This window comes from Camelus ferus, chromosome 2 (genome assembly GCF_009834535.1).
Source record: "Camelus ferus isolate YT-003-E chromosome 2, BCGSAC_Cfer_1.0, whole genome shotgun sequence".
Classification (NCBI taxonomy): Eukaryota; Metazoa; Chordata; class Mammalia; order Artiodactyla; family Camelidae; genus Camelus; species Camelus ferus.
In genome coordinates, this window is record NC_045697.1 from 88,836,280 (window position 1) to 88,856,093 (window position 19,814).

The following is a 19,814-nucleotide window of genomic DNA, read 5'->3' on the forward strand; positions in this document are numbered from 1 at the left end:
GAAAAGGTGACAGATGACTGGATAAAGGCATCAAAACTAGAACCCAGGAAACTAGAGGTGCCTTTGCTAAATCTCACCCTGCTAATAGAGATCTTACTTTCAGCAAAATAACATCAGTTGTATAAAATTATTGCTATTAATTTGAATTTTATTGAGTATGCATTTAATTTGCAAATTTTATTGGTTTCTCATTTGTGTAAGAACTACATTTAGGAAGTTTTTATCAAATATACATTTTTACATATTTAAGTATGTACTGTTTCCACTCCGGTTTATGTGTTTTTTCTACCCTTTTACTTTCTTGCCTGACAATTAATAATATTTCTGAAACTATACTCAAAACCAGCTAATTTTGGTTTTGCTAAGATTTATTTAAATTTAAATCACTAGAAACTCTTAAATATACTATTTTATGACTATTAACTAATACATACTTGAGTGGTTACTTACTCTTTTGTTAACATATGTTCTGAGTAATCATGCACATTTTAAAAGACAAGTTACTAATCAAATGGAACTTTCAAATTTTAGGTTTTTATAAGTAACATTTGCTTTTGGAGAGCACTGGACTTCTAAGAATTAAAGTCTACTCTAATCATGAATAAACAGATTCAAAAATGTTGGCAAAGCCTCCCAAACCAAAGCCAAATTAGGACATTTGAATTGATTTTAGTATTATCTTAGTAAGTAAAAATAAGCAGTTAGATGTTTTAAAAATAGTCATTAAAAGTAGAGAAAACCTTGTTCATTTAGTCACATGACTATTCTCTCTAGTAGGCAATTGAGTATAAACTATATGTCATTGGCTCCTTCAATAAACGATTTGCTCAAGTGGAAAACCTGAAAGAACATTGCAGGTACAGCAGGGTTGTAACCACTTATCCAGGCACACAGACTAAGACATGAGCGCTCTACTCCAGCACTCACAATTTAAAAAAAAAGTCATAGATGTGAAAACAGCTGGTGCCAGGTAGAAAGTATACCAACCCTGCCTCACACCAACAGGCACGTTACTGCTTGCGTGGATTGTATTGAACTGGACATAAGGACCAATGGATTTAGGAATGTAGTTTTTTAAAACCTAAACTGTTTGCAGCAAAATGTCATGATAATAGGCCAAGATAAAGGATAACTTTAAGAGTGTCATTAGGTCTATGAGGTCAGAAAAGATGGCTTGGATCATTGCTATACATCCACCACTTAAAACAGCACATCGTAGGCCCTAAATAAATATTCATTGCATGAATTAAGGAAATACAACTACAGAAGTATAATTATTGCTCAGAAAGATAATAATACATGACACAGCCGTCACTTTTAATATAAAAATAAGCTGTAATGTAATATTATTTCCTGAGACGGGTACTGGGTCAGAAAATTTTTTTCCTTATCACAGAGGAGTCATGAAACTAATTTCAAAACCATAGACAGTCTCAAATTAGGTCCCCAAATGGACAATTATTAACTGTAAAGTATTTTCTTTTAATAAGGTAATATTTGTGGTAAAGATTCTTGGCTCCAGGAATTTTAGACAAATTTTCTAATCTTTGGTTTTATAAATTTGTTTTTTCATGTGACTAAATAAATATTTATTGTCATTTCCTGCTCACCAAAAAGTGCAGTGCAGTTTTTCAAATAGATATGAGTGCATCCTCTAAATTTAATAACATTCAAAATACTGTGCAATAAATAAAAGTTCCATGCTCAATATTCACAATTGCAAGGTAACTTAGATTACTTTCTCAACTGCTACTACGAAAAATTTAAATGTAGGAAGTAAACTGAACTGAGAAGATTATGTTTTTCTACGGGGTGGTTTCATTGCTGATGGAGTAATTGGGAACTACGTCCTCTACTATAAAATGTTTACGAAAATTGCTTGATTTGCCGTCTCATTGGTTGAATTGAAAGTGCATGCTGTACAAAAAACAAGGATATGTCTTGTGAACAAGAAATGTGTCTATGCAAGGATCAATAGAAAAACCTTGATGAAATGAAGTGTGGAAAATGATTACAGGCTCATTCTAGTTTCTCTGAGTTTGCAGGTCTTTGGAACCATAAAGCTTGTCGTGCCTTGATTTTTGACAAGGAATATACCTTTTTTTAAATATGAGAGCTAATTGAATTTTACTGACATGATTAAAAACATGTCAGAGAGAATGAAAAATGTTAACATGTTAAACTAACTTTTGAAAAGTGAATGTAGTAGACTGTAGAAATCTAAAACAAACACATTGATATTTTCTAGTATGTAAACTGTATGCATTTAATATTTCTCTTCACCTAATTTTTTTACTTCATACTTGTTATATTTTAAAAAACCAATTTCTAACCTGTATTTCCCATGCTTTTATGGAGTTTATACTCTTAGGGAAATTGGATAGGTGAAGATGGTTACCTACTAAAAAGACATACATTGAAAGAGGTAAATCTGGCTGTTGTGAATACTATTAATACAATCAGATAACAATATTCACTTGCAAAGGTCATTTTTGTCATAGTCAATAGTCTGTATTGAGGTTTTCTTAGAAAATACTTTAAAAAGAAAGACCTCTACAGATATACAGATGTTTTTAGTAAAGGGAAATTTTATATGAAAATTTGCATGATGATTTTCATATATATGTACACACAATATTAAAATTTGTTGTTGATAAAAACATATTGAGAATGCTTAGTCACACTTTAATATTAGTAAAAAAAAGTTAACAAAGTCCATTAAAACTGTAGTTTATTCTCTTATTAAAAACTATTCTCTGATTAACTGAAAAAACAATCACAGGCTCAAATAGCTAAATACAACCACGAGAGGAAAGGGGTAGATTTCCTGTAACATTTATTAACATAAGCAGACTGTGAGAATTCTATTAGTCTGGACAGGAGAACTGCAGTGTTTCTCCTGTTTTCCTTATTAATTTTGACAGATTTGAAGTGCTTGCAATTCTGCACTACTAGGTTTCCATGAATCTCTTATTCTGATATAGCTTAATTTTTGCATACTTACCATGGGTTTAAAAATGCAATCGTTTCTTAAATATGAGTGAAAAAAAAAACCTAATGATAGATTATATGAAAAGTTTTTCTTTTGTTTTCATTTTAGTGAAGAGAATATACCTTTATTTGAAGAATAAAATCAAAGCATCTATTGATACCATCCTAGTCATTGTTACAGAGTCATAAATTGAGAGAGTGATGTATTTGGACAAAGTAATCAGACCATGTTACTTTGTGAGGATGATTACTTGTAGTCAGTAACTGCTTATAATTGGCATCTTTTTCATTACTCTTGAGTCTAACCTCTTATCTTACAAGGTACACAGATGTTTTATTGTATTTTGCACATTATTTTCTCCTTATTGCAAGAGTACACTTTCGTAGCAGTTCAACCATTTCTTTAATGGTGCAGTAATTTTTTAAAATATATTAATCTTCTTGTGACACTACTATAACATTAAAAAACTTCACTACTTTGGCTTCAAAAATGAGAAATAAAAGAGGAGTGAGGGTATATAGCTTAGTGGTAGAGTGTGTGCTTAACATGCACACAGCCCTGGGTTCATTCTGCAGTACCTCCATTAAAATAAAAAAAAAATAATTACCCCCCCCCAAAATAAAGAATAGAAGACAGTGTTCTGTACTGAAACATCTTTTTAAAGAAAATCTACTTTGTCATTTATTTCTTTATTTTTGACATTTAAAAATATTTTTCTTATTAATTCGCTTTTACTTTGATAAACATCAGAGGATCATTCTTAGGACTTTCATTATTCAATGTAATTTTAACAGTTGATGGTGTCCTCTGCTCTTAATTTTGCATATAAAATAACCATTCTCTTCATTTTTTACATATGTAATGACAACATGTGCTATTGCAATAAGCATATTGACTTTAAAATCATTGCATAAACACATATTAAGTGCCTGCTGTATGCTAGACACTACGCCAAAAACTAAACATTCCACTGAAGCTTAGAAGAGAAACATTCTTTCTGAATTCTTCGAAATGGGCTTTCTAAATATAAAGTACAGTGCACTACAAAAATGTTTTGCCATGACAGTGAATTCAGATTTTTCAGAAGATATGTTTTACATTTTAGGGCAGATAAAAGCTATATTCATTCCTGGTTATTGATGAGCTAATACTATTTCATATGAATAAAAATTGTTATAGTTTTGAAGTAAAAAAAGCCCCACAAAGCTTTAAATGGGACTTAAATTTTATACTTTGAAACAGTTGTTTTAAATATATAAAGAAATATAAGCAATATAAACTAATAACCAACTAAAACAGAGTAGAATAGCTGTAAGTCAAAACATCATGTCTTTTGTGCTGAGTAACAGAAATTTCTTTAAAGGTGAAGACTCACGTGCAGAGGTAAAACAGGGCAGAGGGATTCATTTGGCATTGTGGCAAGTCCATAAAAAGTAGCCTGCCAGGCCTCATGTGGGTACTAGAGAAGCACTAAAGATGGAGTCAAAGAGATGCACTCTCTCTTATTGCGGTCGTGTTTTTAGTGTTCTCTTGTAGTGTTCCCCATTTTTTCATCATTTTCTACTCTTAAGAAAGAGGATTTGATTGACTGAACCCAGCCATGATTTGTTCCTCTTGGGTCATGTATTTCCACCCTCTTCTTCTAATCTTTGGATTGCGAGAGCAGTGGGAAGCTTGAAGATCCTGTCTGGTTTTGAGTTGCCCTTCTAAGGGGTGTGTCATGCTAAGTGAGAATGGGAAGTTCCACAGGGTAGGAAGAGTTATGAATAAGTTCATAGCAATAAATCCTACAAGGCATACCACAGCTATCAGTATACATGAACATTTTTCTCTTTTTTGCCTCTTACGTTAAACAGAACAATAATCCATCATTTAAAACGTAAAAATTAAGTAACGTATTCAGTAACAATAAGTAGCAATTCAATTCAGGAAGCCATTGTTTTGGCTTCTGTATCTGTTACCTGTTGCCTCAATACTGTTGCATAATGAAGAGCCACACAGCCTCAAAGGCCTACAGCAATATATATTTATTCTCACGCATCTCTGGGTAGGCAGTTGGGTTGATCTCAGCTGGGCTCAACAGGAAATCTGGTTCAGGCTACAAGTCTCTCAGTTCGCTGGGACTCCTCTACTCAATATCTGTTGTCCTCCTTCAGGTACTAATGAACTCAGGGACGTGGCATTCTAGTGACCATGGCAGAGGTACGAGAGAGCAAATGCATTTCAAGTCTCTACCTGTGTCATATTTGTAAATATCCCATCGACCGAAACCATAATCATGGATGAGCCCAAAGTCATGAGGCAGAGAGAGAAACTCCACGTAAAGGTGGGAGGAACTGCGAAGTTGCTTATAGGCAGGGGTGAAGAATCAGGATCAATAATTCAATCAACCAGAGATTGTATCTCTAATACAAATCAAACTATTTTTTATTTTTCAACAGTCTTAATAGAAGCCTATGCTATTAAAAAAAAATCCAATATCTATTAGGCAAAAAAAAAAAAAGTGAAGAAAAATTTGGTGGAATCTTTTTATTTGTTTTTCTTGAACTACATTTTCCTTTTGATATGTACTTACCACATTCAGATTAATGACTACTGAAAAGTGTACTACAGGATGCCTTTGGAGGGTGTTTGTTTTGAAGGATGGTATAAAAATTTCCATAAGTTTCGTAGGCAACCGCACATATTTTAACTTGATCTTTTATTCTGCATTTACTTTTGGGCATCCTTAAGAATCTGTTAAAATGCAGAAATTATGCGGTATTGATTTCAGGAAAAGTTGAAGTGGTTACACATGGTTGCCTTTGCCTTAAAAGAAATCCTTATTTGGTTCTAATTTGAACAATATTGAAAGCACAACAAAACTAGCTTTTTATTATGTCACCACACATTTGGTGAGTTATGGAAAGCATTTTATTTCAGGAATGGAGTTAACTATGTCTTGTCCGCACTTTTGGCCGTTCTTGTCATTTCTGGCTACTGTCCAAGCCTGCCTGTTACTCAGACATATTTCTTTCCTAGTAAGAAATGCGCTGAAATCCCAGAAACATATGCTGCTGACTGCTAGAAGAGTTTTAGTAGTGAGAGATTAATGTAATTGCTTTTGTTTGAGAAATACAATTGGTCACAGTTACATACATGTAGCTTATATATAAAATAGGTTCTGTTTTAAAAATCATTATATTCATTTTTACTTTGCTTTAAAAAAAATTAAGCTGAAAAGAACCTTAAATGTGTATCCTTCCTTCTTTCTTCTTCTTCTAGCATATTTCAAACAGAAAAAGTACAGACTGATGTGAAATAAATGCACAGATGTCTAAATATACACAAAACCTAATCTAAATTTCAGATATAAAGTTTGAAATGAAATGACAAAGTGTTTGTTAGTCTAAAATTCCAAAGAGAGCAATATTCTAATTCCCAAATTAAATGTTACATCCTCAAATATTATCATTATATCATGCTGCTTTTACTAAAATGTTTCTATTAAAAAAATATAAGAAGTGTTTAGTTTATATAGAAGACAACATTTTTGTGCTCAACTTCTAGCAAAATGCAGATTTTTCTATTTTTTGATCATCATTCTAAAGAAAAACTATATAAATGCATAGATTTACTTTCTGATGATCTCTGAAACTCCAGTAGAGTTTGGGCCTGCCACAGACCTGTGTTCTCAAGAATTTCTGGTTCATGTATACATGTAGTAGCTCTATTGATTTTCCCTAACAGATCACACCCAACCGCTACCAGTCTTTCATAGTGCAGGATCACAGGTTTTTTCCTTCATAGTTTGATTTTGCCTGTTTTCTTCAAGATTTCAGTTTTGAAAGTTCTGAAATATCACCAAGATGAGACAATAAACTGTGATTACAGCAACCACAGACTCTTGTGAATGAGGTTGGTTACACACCATAAATAAATAAATACCTCAAAGCATTGTTCACAGAGTCTGATCAGACCTTGAATACCTATGCAGTCCAAACATTGCATTCCTGACATTTAGGACTTTTAAATGTAAACCGTTTCTTGCTGGAGCTCTCTCATAACTGACATATGAGTCACTTGCAAACCATAATAGATTTTGGCTCTGCAGCATGATGAAGTGTTCTGGATGTAGTGAAACATTTCACCCAGATTCATGGCAGCAGAATTCCCAGTGGTCACCCAAAATAGGGAAAGAAATGAAGAACAAAATTAAAGGAAATATGCAAACCCTGGCACCATCCTTTCATGGCAATACAGCTCTTTATTCTTGTTGTTAAGAGATGGAAGTAGTTAGAGTTTAAACTCATCAATGATAGGACAAGTAGGTGTCGAATCTTCTTTTTCTTAATGACTGAATTGAACCTCATACATGAAATTTTTTTTAAAAGGGTGAGTATATATATGCCCTACTAAATGAAACTATGTGGTTAGTTCTTATACAAAAAAAAAAAAAAAATCAAATGTAGAATGTCAAACTTTCTGCTGAAATTTAATTAGACCTTCTGCTATGTAATCTCAATATATATAGGCTTTGACATAAATTTACTAAATAAAGCCTGGTTATTGGAAGCCAGTATAGCATGCAGAATGTGTCAATCCCATCAAATTGAGTGAATCACATACTATCTAGCTTCATTCAAAGAGACAGAGTGAATGAGAAGCTATTGCCAAACATTTAAAATGTAAATTTGATTATTTACTTGAGCCCGGGTTTTGATATTTCTATTGTGACATCTTTGTTTAGTAAATGTTGCCCTTGGTTCCCAAGTTTAATGTCAAGGCACAGTGTGTCCCTCTGCACACACCACCCTGATGCAATTGTCTGCCAGCACAGAGCCTCTCCCTGCATTGCAGGCAAGCTCAGAGTTTGCACACAGCCTCATCTCAGGCAGGAAAGGTGGAGTTTTCCTTTTCAGAGCCAGAGGAAGTGACAGCTCAGGCGAGATGGTTGTGCTGATTCTGGTGTGGATTTCAATTTGCTTAATTTGCTTTCAATTTCAACTCCTCATTTGAATGTCCATCTAGAATATTAAATGGTAGAGCTCAGCATTTTGTTTCACGCTGATGAAATAAAAAATGGTTTTGAGTGTAAGATTAGACTTCTTCCCCACTGAATTTCAGTAGCACCTACACAGTGTAAACTAGGGCATCATTTAACAAAGTGTTATTGGAGTGACATCATAATGACCTGTTAAGGGTAATGCACATTTGAATGACTTCAGTTATTTTCTCAGGTTTGTTTGTGATTTTTGTGGTGTTTAGCTGCTTCTGAAGCAGTGATGGGCACTGCTTAGGATCTTATATTCCAATCTCCCAACTGGGAGATTTCCTGAATAAAGTATACATAAGATGTTTTCCTGAAGCTCTTTTAAATCACCCTTCTGAGAATAAAGTTTTTGAATTATCATCAAATGACTTCATATAAAAATTATAGATGGTGGCGTGATGGACCCACAAGATCTAGGAAATCAATGGGATTGAATTGGTTTTAAGTATCAGTGTAATATAAGGCAACTTTGATGAGTACAGTCCTTGTGTACCAGTAACCTATCCAATTTATTAAATTTGATGAACATGTGACTCTAATAAAAATGTAAAAATAATATGGGTTTGCTTTTTAAAACAGGAACATCTTTAGAGAAAAAAATGACATGCCAGAGATGGATAAGTTGCAAGAATGCATAAGTGAACAAGACATTTTTGCCCTCAAAATTCTAGAAGTCACCAATTTGAGCAGTACAAATGATCTTTGTTAACCTGAGGAGATTTGCAATAACCAATTTTTATGATATATAAATGTATTAAAGAAATCAGAGCAAAAAATACTTCTATTGAAATAAGTATTTTTTGGCAGAATTATTAATTAAAGGGTGTGTTTACATACAATCTGGTGGCACTATCATAGTATCGTTGGAGGTAACACATGTGAACTCTAAACATTATTTTTGGTGCAATGCTTTATCAGATTTATGTGGTAATAGTAGTACATGAGAAATTGAATTTTGGAGCATCAGTTTCACAGAAATAAAAAGACAACAGTGTAATTAATTACACGTGCCACTAAAAAAAAGCAACTAATCAAGCACTATGTGCTGTGATGAATCTTCTTTTACTATTTTATAGTTTATGTACTTTATGTCTATCCCACCAACCATTTAGACTTTAGTCATTTCTGAAAATGCATATTATTGCATCTTTAAAAAAAAGAAATAGCTATTTGGTAGACATTTTTAAAGCACTAATTTTTACTGATTATCTAAAAAGAATTTAGCTGTAGTTCTTTATTTGTAATATATACCCACCACCTTTCTGCTGAATAATTAATACTCTTCCAGTGATATTGATAAAACAAACCTTCACAGATTATTTTCCCTTTAAGTAAATATAAAGGAGCCTAAAAATGAGCAAGAAGTGTGGGTAAAATAGTATTTGTAAAGTAGATGACCAAATATTAATTTCTTCAAAAATGATTTTCCTGTACACATCAAATGTGTATTTTGTATGAAAGATCATTGTATTCATGCAGAGATTAGAGGCAGAGCTCTAAAGCATATTATGCCCCTTGCCTCCCAGGCCTGGTTCGCGCCACAGGTCTCTGCAGAAATCTGCGGACTAGATTTAAGAGGCTGACTGCTGTTTTTCTTAGATAAACCACGACATTTCAATGTCCTGCTTTTGATTACGAGGTGAACTCAATAGTATCTACGATTCCTTATAAGAATTTTAACATGTCTACTTGCAAATGATTTCTAAACTTTTATTGTATTATGAATTCTCCAACCTTGCAAAAGAAAAAAAGATTATTTTTCATCCTTATTTATTAAGAATATTTATGTACGTTGCCAGAAGATTGTGAATCAAAAATATATTTTAGGGCATTTTTCTTCCTGATTCATTAAGAGCCACTTTATTTAGCTTGCAGAGAGTTTATGAATTAAAGAATATGTTTTTAATTGTGGCTGTGAGAGTGACCACAGTGCAATCATCAGTTTATTAACTGGGGAATGAGCTCGTACTGGACCTTGCTATTTTAGTCAATTCTTTAGCCTTGGATACAGTGTACTACTTTCATAATAGCAACTTCAATCAGTGAAATACTGTGTTTTATAGTTCTATCTACACATATGTAATGATTTGATAATTGCTAATTAGCAGTTGTTCATTTATTATGTAGTTGTATCCTGATTTATTCACTTAAAAAATTAAAAACAAATCCCCAAGATATAACATCACTCCTGATGCAGCTGCAGGCTTAAAATGATAAATTGCATTTTACAGAAAAAAATAGAAAAGAGGAAAGCATTGTACTCATTTCACAGCAACCATTTGCACGGTAAGGTTTTTGGTTTTTAAATATCCATTTGGCTTTTCAGCAAATGGAATATCAAGGACTCTAATCCATCAGCATAAAAAGGTTTGGTGACAATATTTAAAGCCCTAATTTCAATTTAACTTTTACCTTTACAAAACTACCAAAAGACAGACCATTTCTTTAAACTGATTGATTGTTCACTCCCTTAATCTCAGTCAGGTTTTTGTCTTTAAATATCATCAGTTTATTTACCAGGGTTTCACTGCCTAGGAATCAGGTGTCTCAGACAAGAAAGTCATTCTTCCAAAAGGTTCCTAAGCAGTAAAGGGGTGACGGCTGGGCGGCGCCTGTGGCTCAGCCCTTAGCTGTAGCTGATGTTTTGTTTTAAATAAGTCAACCAGGAAGCTATCAACTGCCCTCGTAACTGTAGCAGGTGAAAACACATATGTTCCTTGAGGGCCACATATCTGGGCACAAAGGTCAGCATTTGATAGGCAGGCATAAAATATGCAAGTGCCTTATCTTCATGGTGTAACGTTTCTTTTCTCTTTGAGGGTCAATTTTCGCAAACTTACAGAATTGATACCTTGAAAATGCCCCCTGGACTTAAATTGTGGAGGTGACTGACAGTTCTTGTTTGTTTTGTTTTTATTTAAAGTACAGCCACTTGGAAAGGGAAGCTTCTGAGTTCAAAATGTGATTTTCTTTTTTTTTTTTTTTTGCAAAGTAGTAGTTTGCTTATTTCAAGTCCACACCTACGCAAAGATAAATGTAAAACCCTGAAGGGGCAATGCTAGCACTAAAAGGTTAGCTATGCTGTAGTTTTTGTTAGCCTTTTAAAAGGAGGGAATGTATTTTAAACATATATATATATGGTGTAGTTTAGGAGTTATATTTTAGACTGTTTTAACACCTCAGAATTTTAAAATAAGCCACTAATAGCCATTATCTGTATTATTTAACATAATCTAATTCGTACAGAAAAAAAAAGGGGTCTTCTCTAAACTTTTAATGTTTAACTCTTCAGTTTAATATGATAACATTTCAAAGCAAAGCATACCAAATCTTAGTCCAAAGAGGGAGTGGTAATGGAATAAAACTCTTAGGTTGGTTGCAGATCCAAGAGAGTGAGCCAACTGCATTTTAGAATCTAGAATCATCAGGAAAGGTGGTAACGGCCAAGGGCAAAGCAGTAGAGCAGGTCAAAGAATTATCCATGGTGTGGGGGGGACTGGCTTCTTGGAATCAAGATGTCAACATTGGGTATCCCAGAGGTAATTGTAAATGTTTCTATTTGTACATATATCTTTTATCAAACCTTACTTTTTCCCTGCAAGGGACAGTGGCCTGTCTTATTTTCTTCTGTATTTTTAATGACTAAAATATACCTTTTATGTGATAGATTCTAAAATATCAAATTAATGAATACTGGAACCATTGCCCACCTCTTAAGCAAACAAGGTCCACAATCTTGGAATTCATGTAGGTAGAAACACGGCACACCAAATCAGGAAAAGTGAGGGGCTACAGGGTAACACCTACTATGCTGAGGAGTTCAAATCTCCTCTCTTGGATAATTCATACCCCAGGCTATTGAGGGAATCTAGAGAAGCCATGTTGAAAGCCTTTCAGGAATATTGAGGAATCGTGGAGTGGAAAAAAAAAAAAAAAAAAAAAGACTGCACAATTAAGAGAAAATATCTAGATTTTCAAAAAAAAAAAAAAAGGAATACAAAGTTTCAACTTTCTGGCTGGCAAGTCAACACTGAGTTTGGAAAAAGAATAGCTTGGCTTATTGAATGAAAGGCCTCTGGAATCCTTAATCAAAAATGTAAGCTTTGCATATATCAGAATTTAATGGTGAGATATTCTAGATCTCTGTTTAGAACTTATTATAGATACACTCAGAAATGTTTAGTTTTGAAGTCATTGATATTTAACTAAATGTATTCTTTCTAATAAAAAAGGAATTACTTTACTGTAACTGAAATAATGGAGATGGCCAAAATCTCATGAAGCATACATGATCATTGACTTCCAGAGCTATATTTAGGGATCATATTGTTCATTTTTCAAAAATTCTTACAGGCAAAGATTTATAGGCTGACCCAAGATTACATAGCTAGTTAGTTCATATGTAAGTGATCCAAATTCCAGACAGGAATCAGACAAACATTTATAAGAATTTATTTATATAGCTGTGACATATTTTTCAAATATGATTCATTATATTTATTGAACACACACACATCCAGTGAGATAGGTGTGTAGAGAGAGAGGTTTGCATAGTAGTAAAGAAAACTTGCTGGCTCTGTGGTGTTGGGTAATTACTTAACGTATGTACTTTGGTTAACTCATTTCTCTAATGGAAAGATAATAGTACTTGCCCCAAAAGACTCTTTTGAGGATTTTATATGTATATGTGTGTGTGTGTGTGTGTGTGTGTGTGTGTGTGTATGTACACATACATGTAACATAAAACATAGTCGGCACATGCATGTTAGTTTTTTTGTTTTAACTATTAAAATATAGCAGGGGCTTGCTCAGTTCATGCACTCATCATCTATAATGAAGAGTCTTTCTATTACACCCTTATACCCAACATGTTTCTGGTGTGTGTACTGTGTCCTGATGCATCTTTGATGTCATGTTTAGTTAGTGCCAATCTCGATTCTCCTTACTCTCAATTTAGTGTTCTTCCTTGCAAACACATATTCATTACATACTTATATAAACACACACTTATATATGCATATTCTCTCAGAAATGCATTTACAAAGCTTCTTTCTCTCCCTCTCTCTTCTCTCTCTCTTTCTCACACACTTACAAACAAACACAAGCACACAGAATGTTGGCATGTTGGTTTCCAACTAGACCAAGTCATGAAATTATGGATAAAAGACAATTTAGAAATCTAAAAAATTCTATTAAGCTAAAAAGTCCTGATTGCATTAGAAGGTATTCAGATCAGTTATCTCTTACTCATTTATTTTTCTACTGTAGTTTAAGGACTATGCACACAAGTATGAAAATTCACACATAATAATGGGAAGATAATTTCTATTTTCTGAATAACATTAATGATTATATTCTTGGGTGACCATCAGATGAGATCTCAAGAGTTCTTGATTCTTAAATCCACAGTTTTTAGCCTTTTGAAATACATTCATAGGTATGTATTTTCCTACATGAAAGTTTAGTACATATTTAATACATACCAGAGACGAGCAGTGACTTGTGTTGGTTGAGTCTAGGTTATATGACTTAGAATTCTAATTTATTGAGTTCCTTTCCTCAAAGTTTCTCCCTGGATCTAAGGAACTGCCTAGGTCTGTCATGACAGCTTGAAAACCAAAATCAACTTTTTATTAAATACTTTCCTCTGTGCTAAGCACTTTGCTGGCATCATCAAGGTTTCATCTTCATAAAATGGTCTAAGATACATGTTATTATCCCAATTTTAAGATGAGGAGACAGGCTCAGAGAAATTAAGTGCTCAAGTTTCCATATTTAATAAGTTGCAGAGACAGAATCTGAACTGTGGTCTTTCGAATTTGAAAAGCTCATGTTATTTACAGCCTTGCAAGAAAGTTGGAGATGCTCTTTATAGGATGCAGTTGTAGCTATTGTGGATCTTTTCTAAAGGAAGTGGTGCAGAGAATGTTAGTAGTTAGCAGATTTCTAACTACTGAGTCAGTCTTAACCATTCCCTAGACTAACTTGAGCCATTTGCTGTGATCAAAACCGTCCTATTAAATAGTGGAACTATAATAATTGTTTAGTACTTAATTTTGTACATTGTTTCCTGGGGTTTTCTTTTTATCAATGGTTCATCCTTTTCTTAGTCTGGCTCTCATATATTTCCCACACATTCCTTGCCAGAGAGTAATGACAGTCCTACCCATTACTTCCCTCTCCACTCCACCCAACCCTGCCTGCTTCCTGGAAAAGAAGGAACCAGAATTCTTTTGCTCTCTCCTAATATTCATCCTCATCACTCTTAGATCTGATGGCATTTTTACAGTATAACTATAAAAGATGACATTTCATCCTAGGAGAAAAATGTCCTGGTTATATCCAAGCTAAATGGATGGATGGTTTTTTCTCCATGACTTAATTTTGTGACTCAACTGGGGAAACTTCCAGTTTTATTAGCAGCTGTCTCCCCTTTTCTTATCAGATATTCAGCTTTTAGCACCTAGCTCAAAAGAGAAAACACATGGTTTGAAGTTATTATTTAAACTTCACAAATTGTTCTTTCTAAACAATTTTTTTTTTCAGTTAGGGAAACAAATAACCCTGACTAGGATCTTTCAAACAAAGTTGTTAATATTTGCAATCTATATAAACACTACATTTGAATGGAATGATTGTTTAGCTTTAGTCACATTAAGAAGTGTTGATAGGAGTGGAAACAGAAAGAAAAGATGTGTGTGTGTGTGTGTGTATTTTCCTCCCCTCAAAGGTTGAGAGTTGACTTTAAAGGGGAAAATGCTGAGTGTTTCTTAAAACAAAATGTGAACTTCTTTGTTTTCCCTGGTATCAGTTGCCAACATGTAAACATTTCAGGAAGAAATTTGACACTACCTCATCTGTGTGTCAGACAACATTTAATGGTTGAATGACAGATAGTCTTTAAGTCTGACCAGTTTTTCACTGGTGCACAAATCTGGGGACTAAAATGACGGTTGGTCCACAGTCTATTCTAATATAAACTCCAAGGTGGTCATGTAAAATCAGTTACTATCAACAAGGCAAGTGATCTTTATTTGGATTTCATATTTTCCTGTAAGTATTTCTCACCTTTCTTTAGGGCATTTTCTGTTTTGGATGTTATATATAAAGTTTCTGATTCCTTTTGGAAGGCCTAGTTGAGTGGATCCTGGGTACACAATTTAATGGGTACCTTGCAGACATATGCAACGTTCATGCATTGTTTCTTTCTCTCCTTGCAGGTAGAAATAACGCTTCAGGATATCAATGACAATCCACCAGTGTTTCCGACGGACACGCTGGACCTCACTGTGGAGGAGAACATCGGCGACGGCTCCAAGATCATGCAGCTGACAGCCATGGATGCTGATGAGGTAGCGCACAGCCTGGCCCTGAATTTTTGAAACTTAGTATTTCAGTGACCTATCGAATTTCTACTGTGTGTTGACAACTTTTATTACCCAATAACAAAGGTTAAGCATTGTGTGCTTTTTTCCAAAGATCATTAATTGTTGAAATGTGATATAAGAATGCTAAGATGGGAGACTATCTAAAGGTAATTTTCCTTTGAACAGCAATTCACAACTCAGTTAATTGCTGGCTGCATTTTAGATTTCTTAGCCAAATTATTTTAAGTTCTCAAATAATAAAAACTATTTACAGATATAGCTTATTTTGTATGCATGTATCACTCTCATATGCTGGTAGCTGCTAAGAATTTATTTTTATTTTATTTGTAATTGGAAAAGCAAATTATTTAAAATTTAAAAATTTAAGACTATCTTACAACTTTTCATTTAATTTGCATATGTATATATATGTAAATATATATCTCAATAATAGCCTTATGTATTTTAAGGAAATTATCTAGGAAGCTAATGATTTTTCAATTCCATTAATAAACAGAAATTCTTTCCTAGGATGAATGTGAAATTTGGGGCACAATTTAGAATACTATCTTCTATATTAATATTTTAAGTTTAGCTATGCTATCTTCATGCTCCAAATGGCATGGAAATTGGATAATTCGTAATTTACATTTTCCCATAAAAAAACAGCATCAATTGTTTTCTCCTTCTTGATGGATAAAAGGTTTAATTAATGTTCTAGAATTTCAGACAGAGGAATAATGATCCTATACACCCCTTCTGCCCTTTCTCTTTAAGCTAAGCCCCAAACAGATTATTTAATTTCCTTACCCTCAGTTAAGCTCCAGAAGTATCTAAAAACTTGATTTTTGGCCTATTTTTTTAACTTTAAAAAGGTATATAATTCAATAACAGACTAATTCTAACAGCAAGTATAGAAATGTAATGACTTAGTCATCTATATATTTTGCCAAAATCTAACTAAGGAAAAGGAAACAAAATAAAGTGTAGGCATTTAGATAACTGTAGTTTTCTACTGGAAAAAAATGATGTGTTAAGTTTTTACCTTCTACTCAATTTCATATAAAGTTTGTTCCCAGTCCCAGCTACCATTAAAAGAGTTATGTTGCTGCATATTTCTATTATTATTGAGAAAAATGAGATATCATCAGCTAAAATTTAGTAAATGCTTCATTTTCTTAAAACTCATCACTGATAATATATTTTGGATAGCTCAATTCATAAAATTTAATTATATCTCATTTAGCAAAATAACAACAGCAAAAAAAAGCTCATGCAATTTCTATAAGCTCACGTAAATGATACATCAAATAATTGCAATTGTAATGACTGCTCTATTGGCTATACTCTCTGTAGGAATAGAACACATAAACTGCATTTATTTCAGGTGACTTTTTCAAGGCATGAAGCAATAATCATGTTAATCATGATATATATGTTATAATGAGATACACTGTTCTCTTAAGAACCGATTATTTGAAAGAGATGCCAACAGTCAACCCTTTTAATACTATCATGTTGGCACTGTTATAATTTTATTTTCCTTCTTACATTTTCTTTTCAAGATATGACAAATAAGGGTTAATACAAATGCAATCCTGCCTGCATGTTTATTTTTCTCTGTCTGACTTTTCTGGGTGTGTATGTATGCTTGCACACACTTGCTTGTCTTGAAGTTCATCTTTTGAGATATGTTTATATTTAGGATGAGATTTGAAGACGGCTGAGAAGGTCCTTATGTCTCTAGGTATTTACATCAACAGGGTTTTATGGTACTTTGCTTTATTTCTATTGAGATTCTTTTTTTTTTTTAAGTTTAAAAAAATGTAAGTAACCATTTCTGGTATTACCGCTTAGGCATTCTAGTGTTTTTGTTTTTTTTAGGTACTGAACATAAGGTGATGATAGCTAGGATATGTGAGAAGTACCCTTGGGGTGAGACAGGGTGGGGAGTTAAAGAAGCAGAAACAAGTAAGGCTAGAAAGCTGAACAGACCAGGGTAAAGGAGGGAGGGTTGTTTGCAGTTCAGAGGGAGGTAGGGATGTTGACAATTTGTGCAGGCTGTTACTCTGCCTGAAGGCATAAAAACTACCACAGAGTATTTTATAAGACCTGTGTGCGGGCCAGGGGAGTGGAGGTGGAAGGGGAAAAAGGTAGAAGAGGATGGAAGGGAGGAAATTTCACCTACCACTTTAAAGGAAAGAAGGACATTTTTGTGAGACTGCTTTTGGACCATTATTTTTTAAAGATTAAGCTCATGAGGTTGTTTTCTTTCTTGAATACATTTTCTCTTAAATTTTTTAGTAGCATTTTAATGACCACTGACAATTTCAGCTCCTGACCTGAGGAACCAACATTTCTTTGGCTGTATGCCAAACACAGTGGATACCTAGGCTTCCTATGGCATTCAGAATTATTGGCTGTTTCCTTTTCTGCGTAGCTTGCAATAAATTACTATTAATGCTTTCAGGTAAAACGTCTATCTTCTACTCTCTTCTCAGCTCCTTACCTCTTAATTGAATTTGAAAATCGGCATGTATATTTGAAATGTTTTCTCTCTTACCAAATCATGGCTCTGTTTTCTTTCTTCATCTAGTTTTGAGTAGGAATCAATACTGAAATGCAAGAGGTTTCTTTAACTTTGTGGCCAGCATTAAATTGTCACACAACTATATAGTGGATTGATTTTGAAAGATTAATAGACTTCTTTAAAACACTAAGATTATATAGGTCATCAGCAAGTTATGTCCATATATTCTTTAGTTTATATGCTTTTCCTTAATTATGAAATCGAGCACAGAAATACTAGTTTGTCAGAGAAACTCTAGTAGGGCGCTGGAGAAGAATGCCTGGGTAAAGGAATCTGTTTTAAAAAGCAACATGTACATGTTGAACGTAATTTAAATATCATTTGAAACGTGTTGGATCAAGATACACATCTCTCAGATGCACGTGACTTTGACAGTCTCTTGTTTCCTTTGATAAACAGAATTATTATGCTTGTAATGGGCTAGGAGACTCGAGCTTTGTTTCATGGTACCATACTTGTTTTTGAAAATACTGTTTAAGGTTGTAAAACGCACTTGCAATTTATAGCTATTTACTTTTAGAATTCCTTTCACGTGCTTTTGTCTCTGTGGTATCTCAGGAGAGCAGAATATTTTTAAACAGCATTATTTCCACTGTGCTGCAGCTGCAAGACGATATTTGTTTCTTATAGTATTGTGGATACTGCATATTTTGGAGATTAAATAAATAAACAGACTTTTCAAAAGGCCTAATTAAATCATTCCTCTTGGCCACGCATTTTCAGGCATCTCTAGAACTACCAGTTCACCACATCAGCTGATTTTGAATAGGAACAGACTTGTTTTATCAACATAGTCTGATGCCTTTGCTTCTGTTCAGAAGAATTATCATAAGTTTAGGAGTATTAATTATTATAGTCACTTTTTTGTAGACAGGACATTTCTAAATTGCAAACCACTTATGTAATAGCTTGAAATATGTTTCTGTTTCTTGGCTTTCCCCTAATTTCCAAATACCATTTTAATAGGTCAGAATTGAGTGTAGCTGTTTTTCCCTGGACTGTTTTACCAGAATAATGGAATTCCTTGTGAAATGGAATAAATAGTACAGAATGTGGTCAGAGTAGAAGTCTAAAATTCTTATTGAATGTTTTTGTTAAACCATAGAATTACAGTAAATCTGTTAGATACTCCATGTACACCTGAATATACAGGGTAAACGTGTGCAGTGTGTTAAACTGAGCTGTTCCGTTACTAAATTAAAATGTGCTCAGAGGCATTCCTGTTACTAAATTTTCAGATTGGGTTAGAGAATGCAGTACAAAAATATAACAAATACCACTAGACAGAAATTTTGAAAGAGTGTTTTTCCCTTTGACTGCTGGAAGTCATCCCCTTATGTGTTTGATTATGCAGATAAAACATATTTAATCTATGATGGAAAAGATGTATGGAAGCTTTGAGTGCTGTAACTTCCTAGTATGCCAGCTTTAAAGTCCTAAACCCCCTAAATTATGTTCTCCACAATACCTTCTCAAGAGATCTTAGCCTAGATATTTTAATAAATAAATTTCTCAAAGTATATTTGTTTTAGGTGAGTATAATTTAAATCAAAAAACAATTTTTGAAGTTGACAGTTCCAATACCACATATCCCAGTGTCAAGACTCAATATAATAAGAAATCAGAAAATACTTTCCCTGGACTATATAGCAGTTCTAACCATATTTTGATATAAATTATTTATTTGCAAACATCTCAGTCATCAAATATACTTAACCCATTATATTTCTTTTATAAGAAAACAATAAAAATGGAAATAAAAATAAAAATTAGCATTGTTGTACACTTAAAACTTCTCAAGGAATGTTCTAATTTCACTACATGTATTAACAC

The 19,814-nt window shown here is 33.5% G+C and overlaps 1 protein-coding gene across 1 annotated transcript in view; it reads left to right on the forward strand.

Moving 5' to 3' along the window:
• Positions 1-19,814, forward strand: part of FAT4 (FAT atypical cadherin 4) — a 156,678-nt gene that overhangs the window by 55,758 nt on the left and 81,106 nt on the right. Inside the window, 1 exon segment of the mRNA XM_032463083.1 lies at positions 15,245-15,376. Coding sequence (XP_032318974.1) covers positions 15,245-15,376 — 132 coding nt within the window.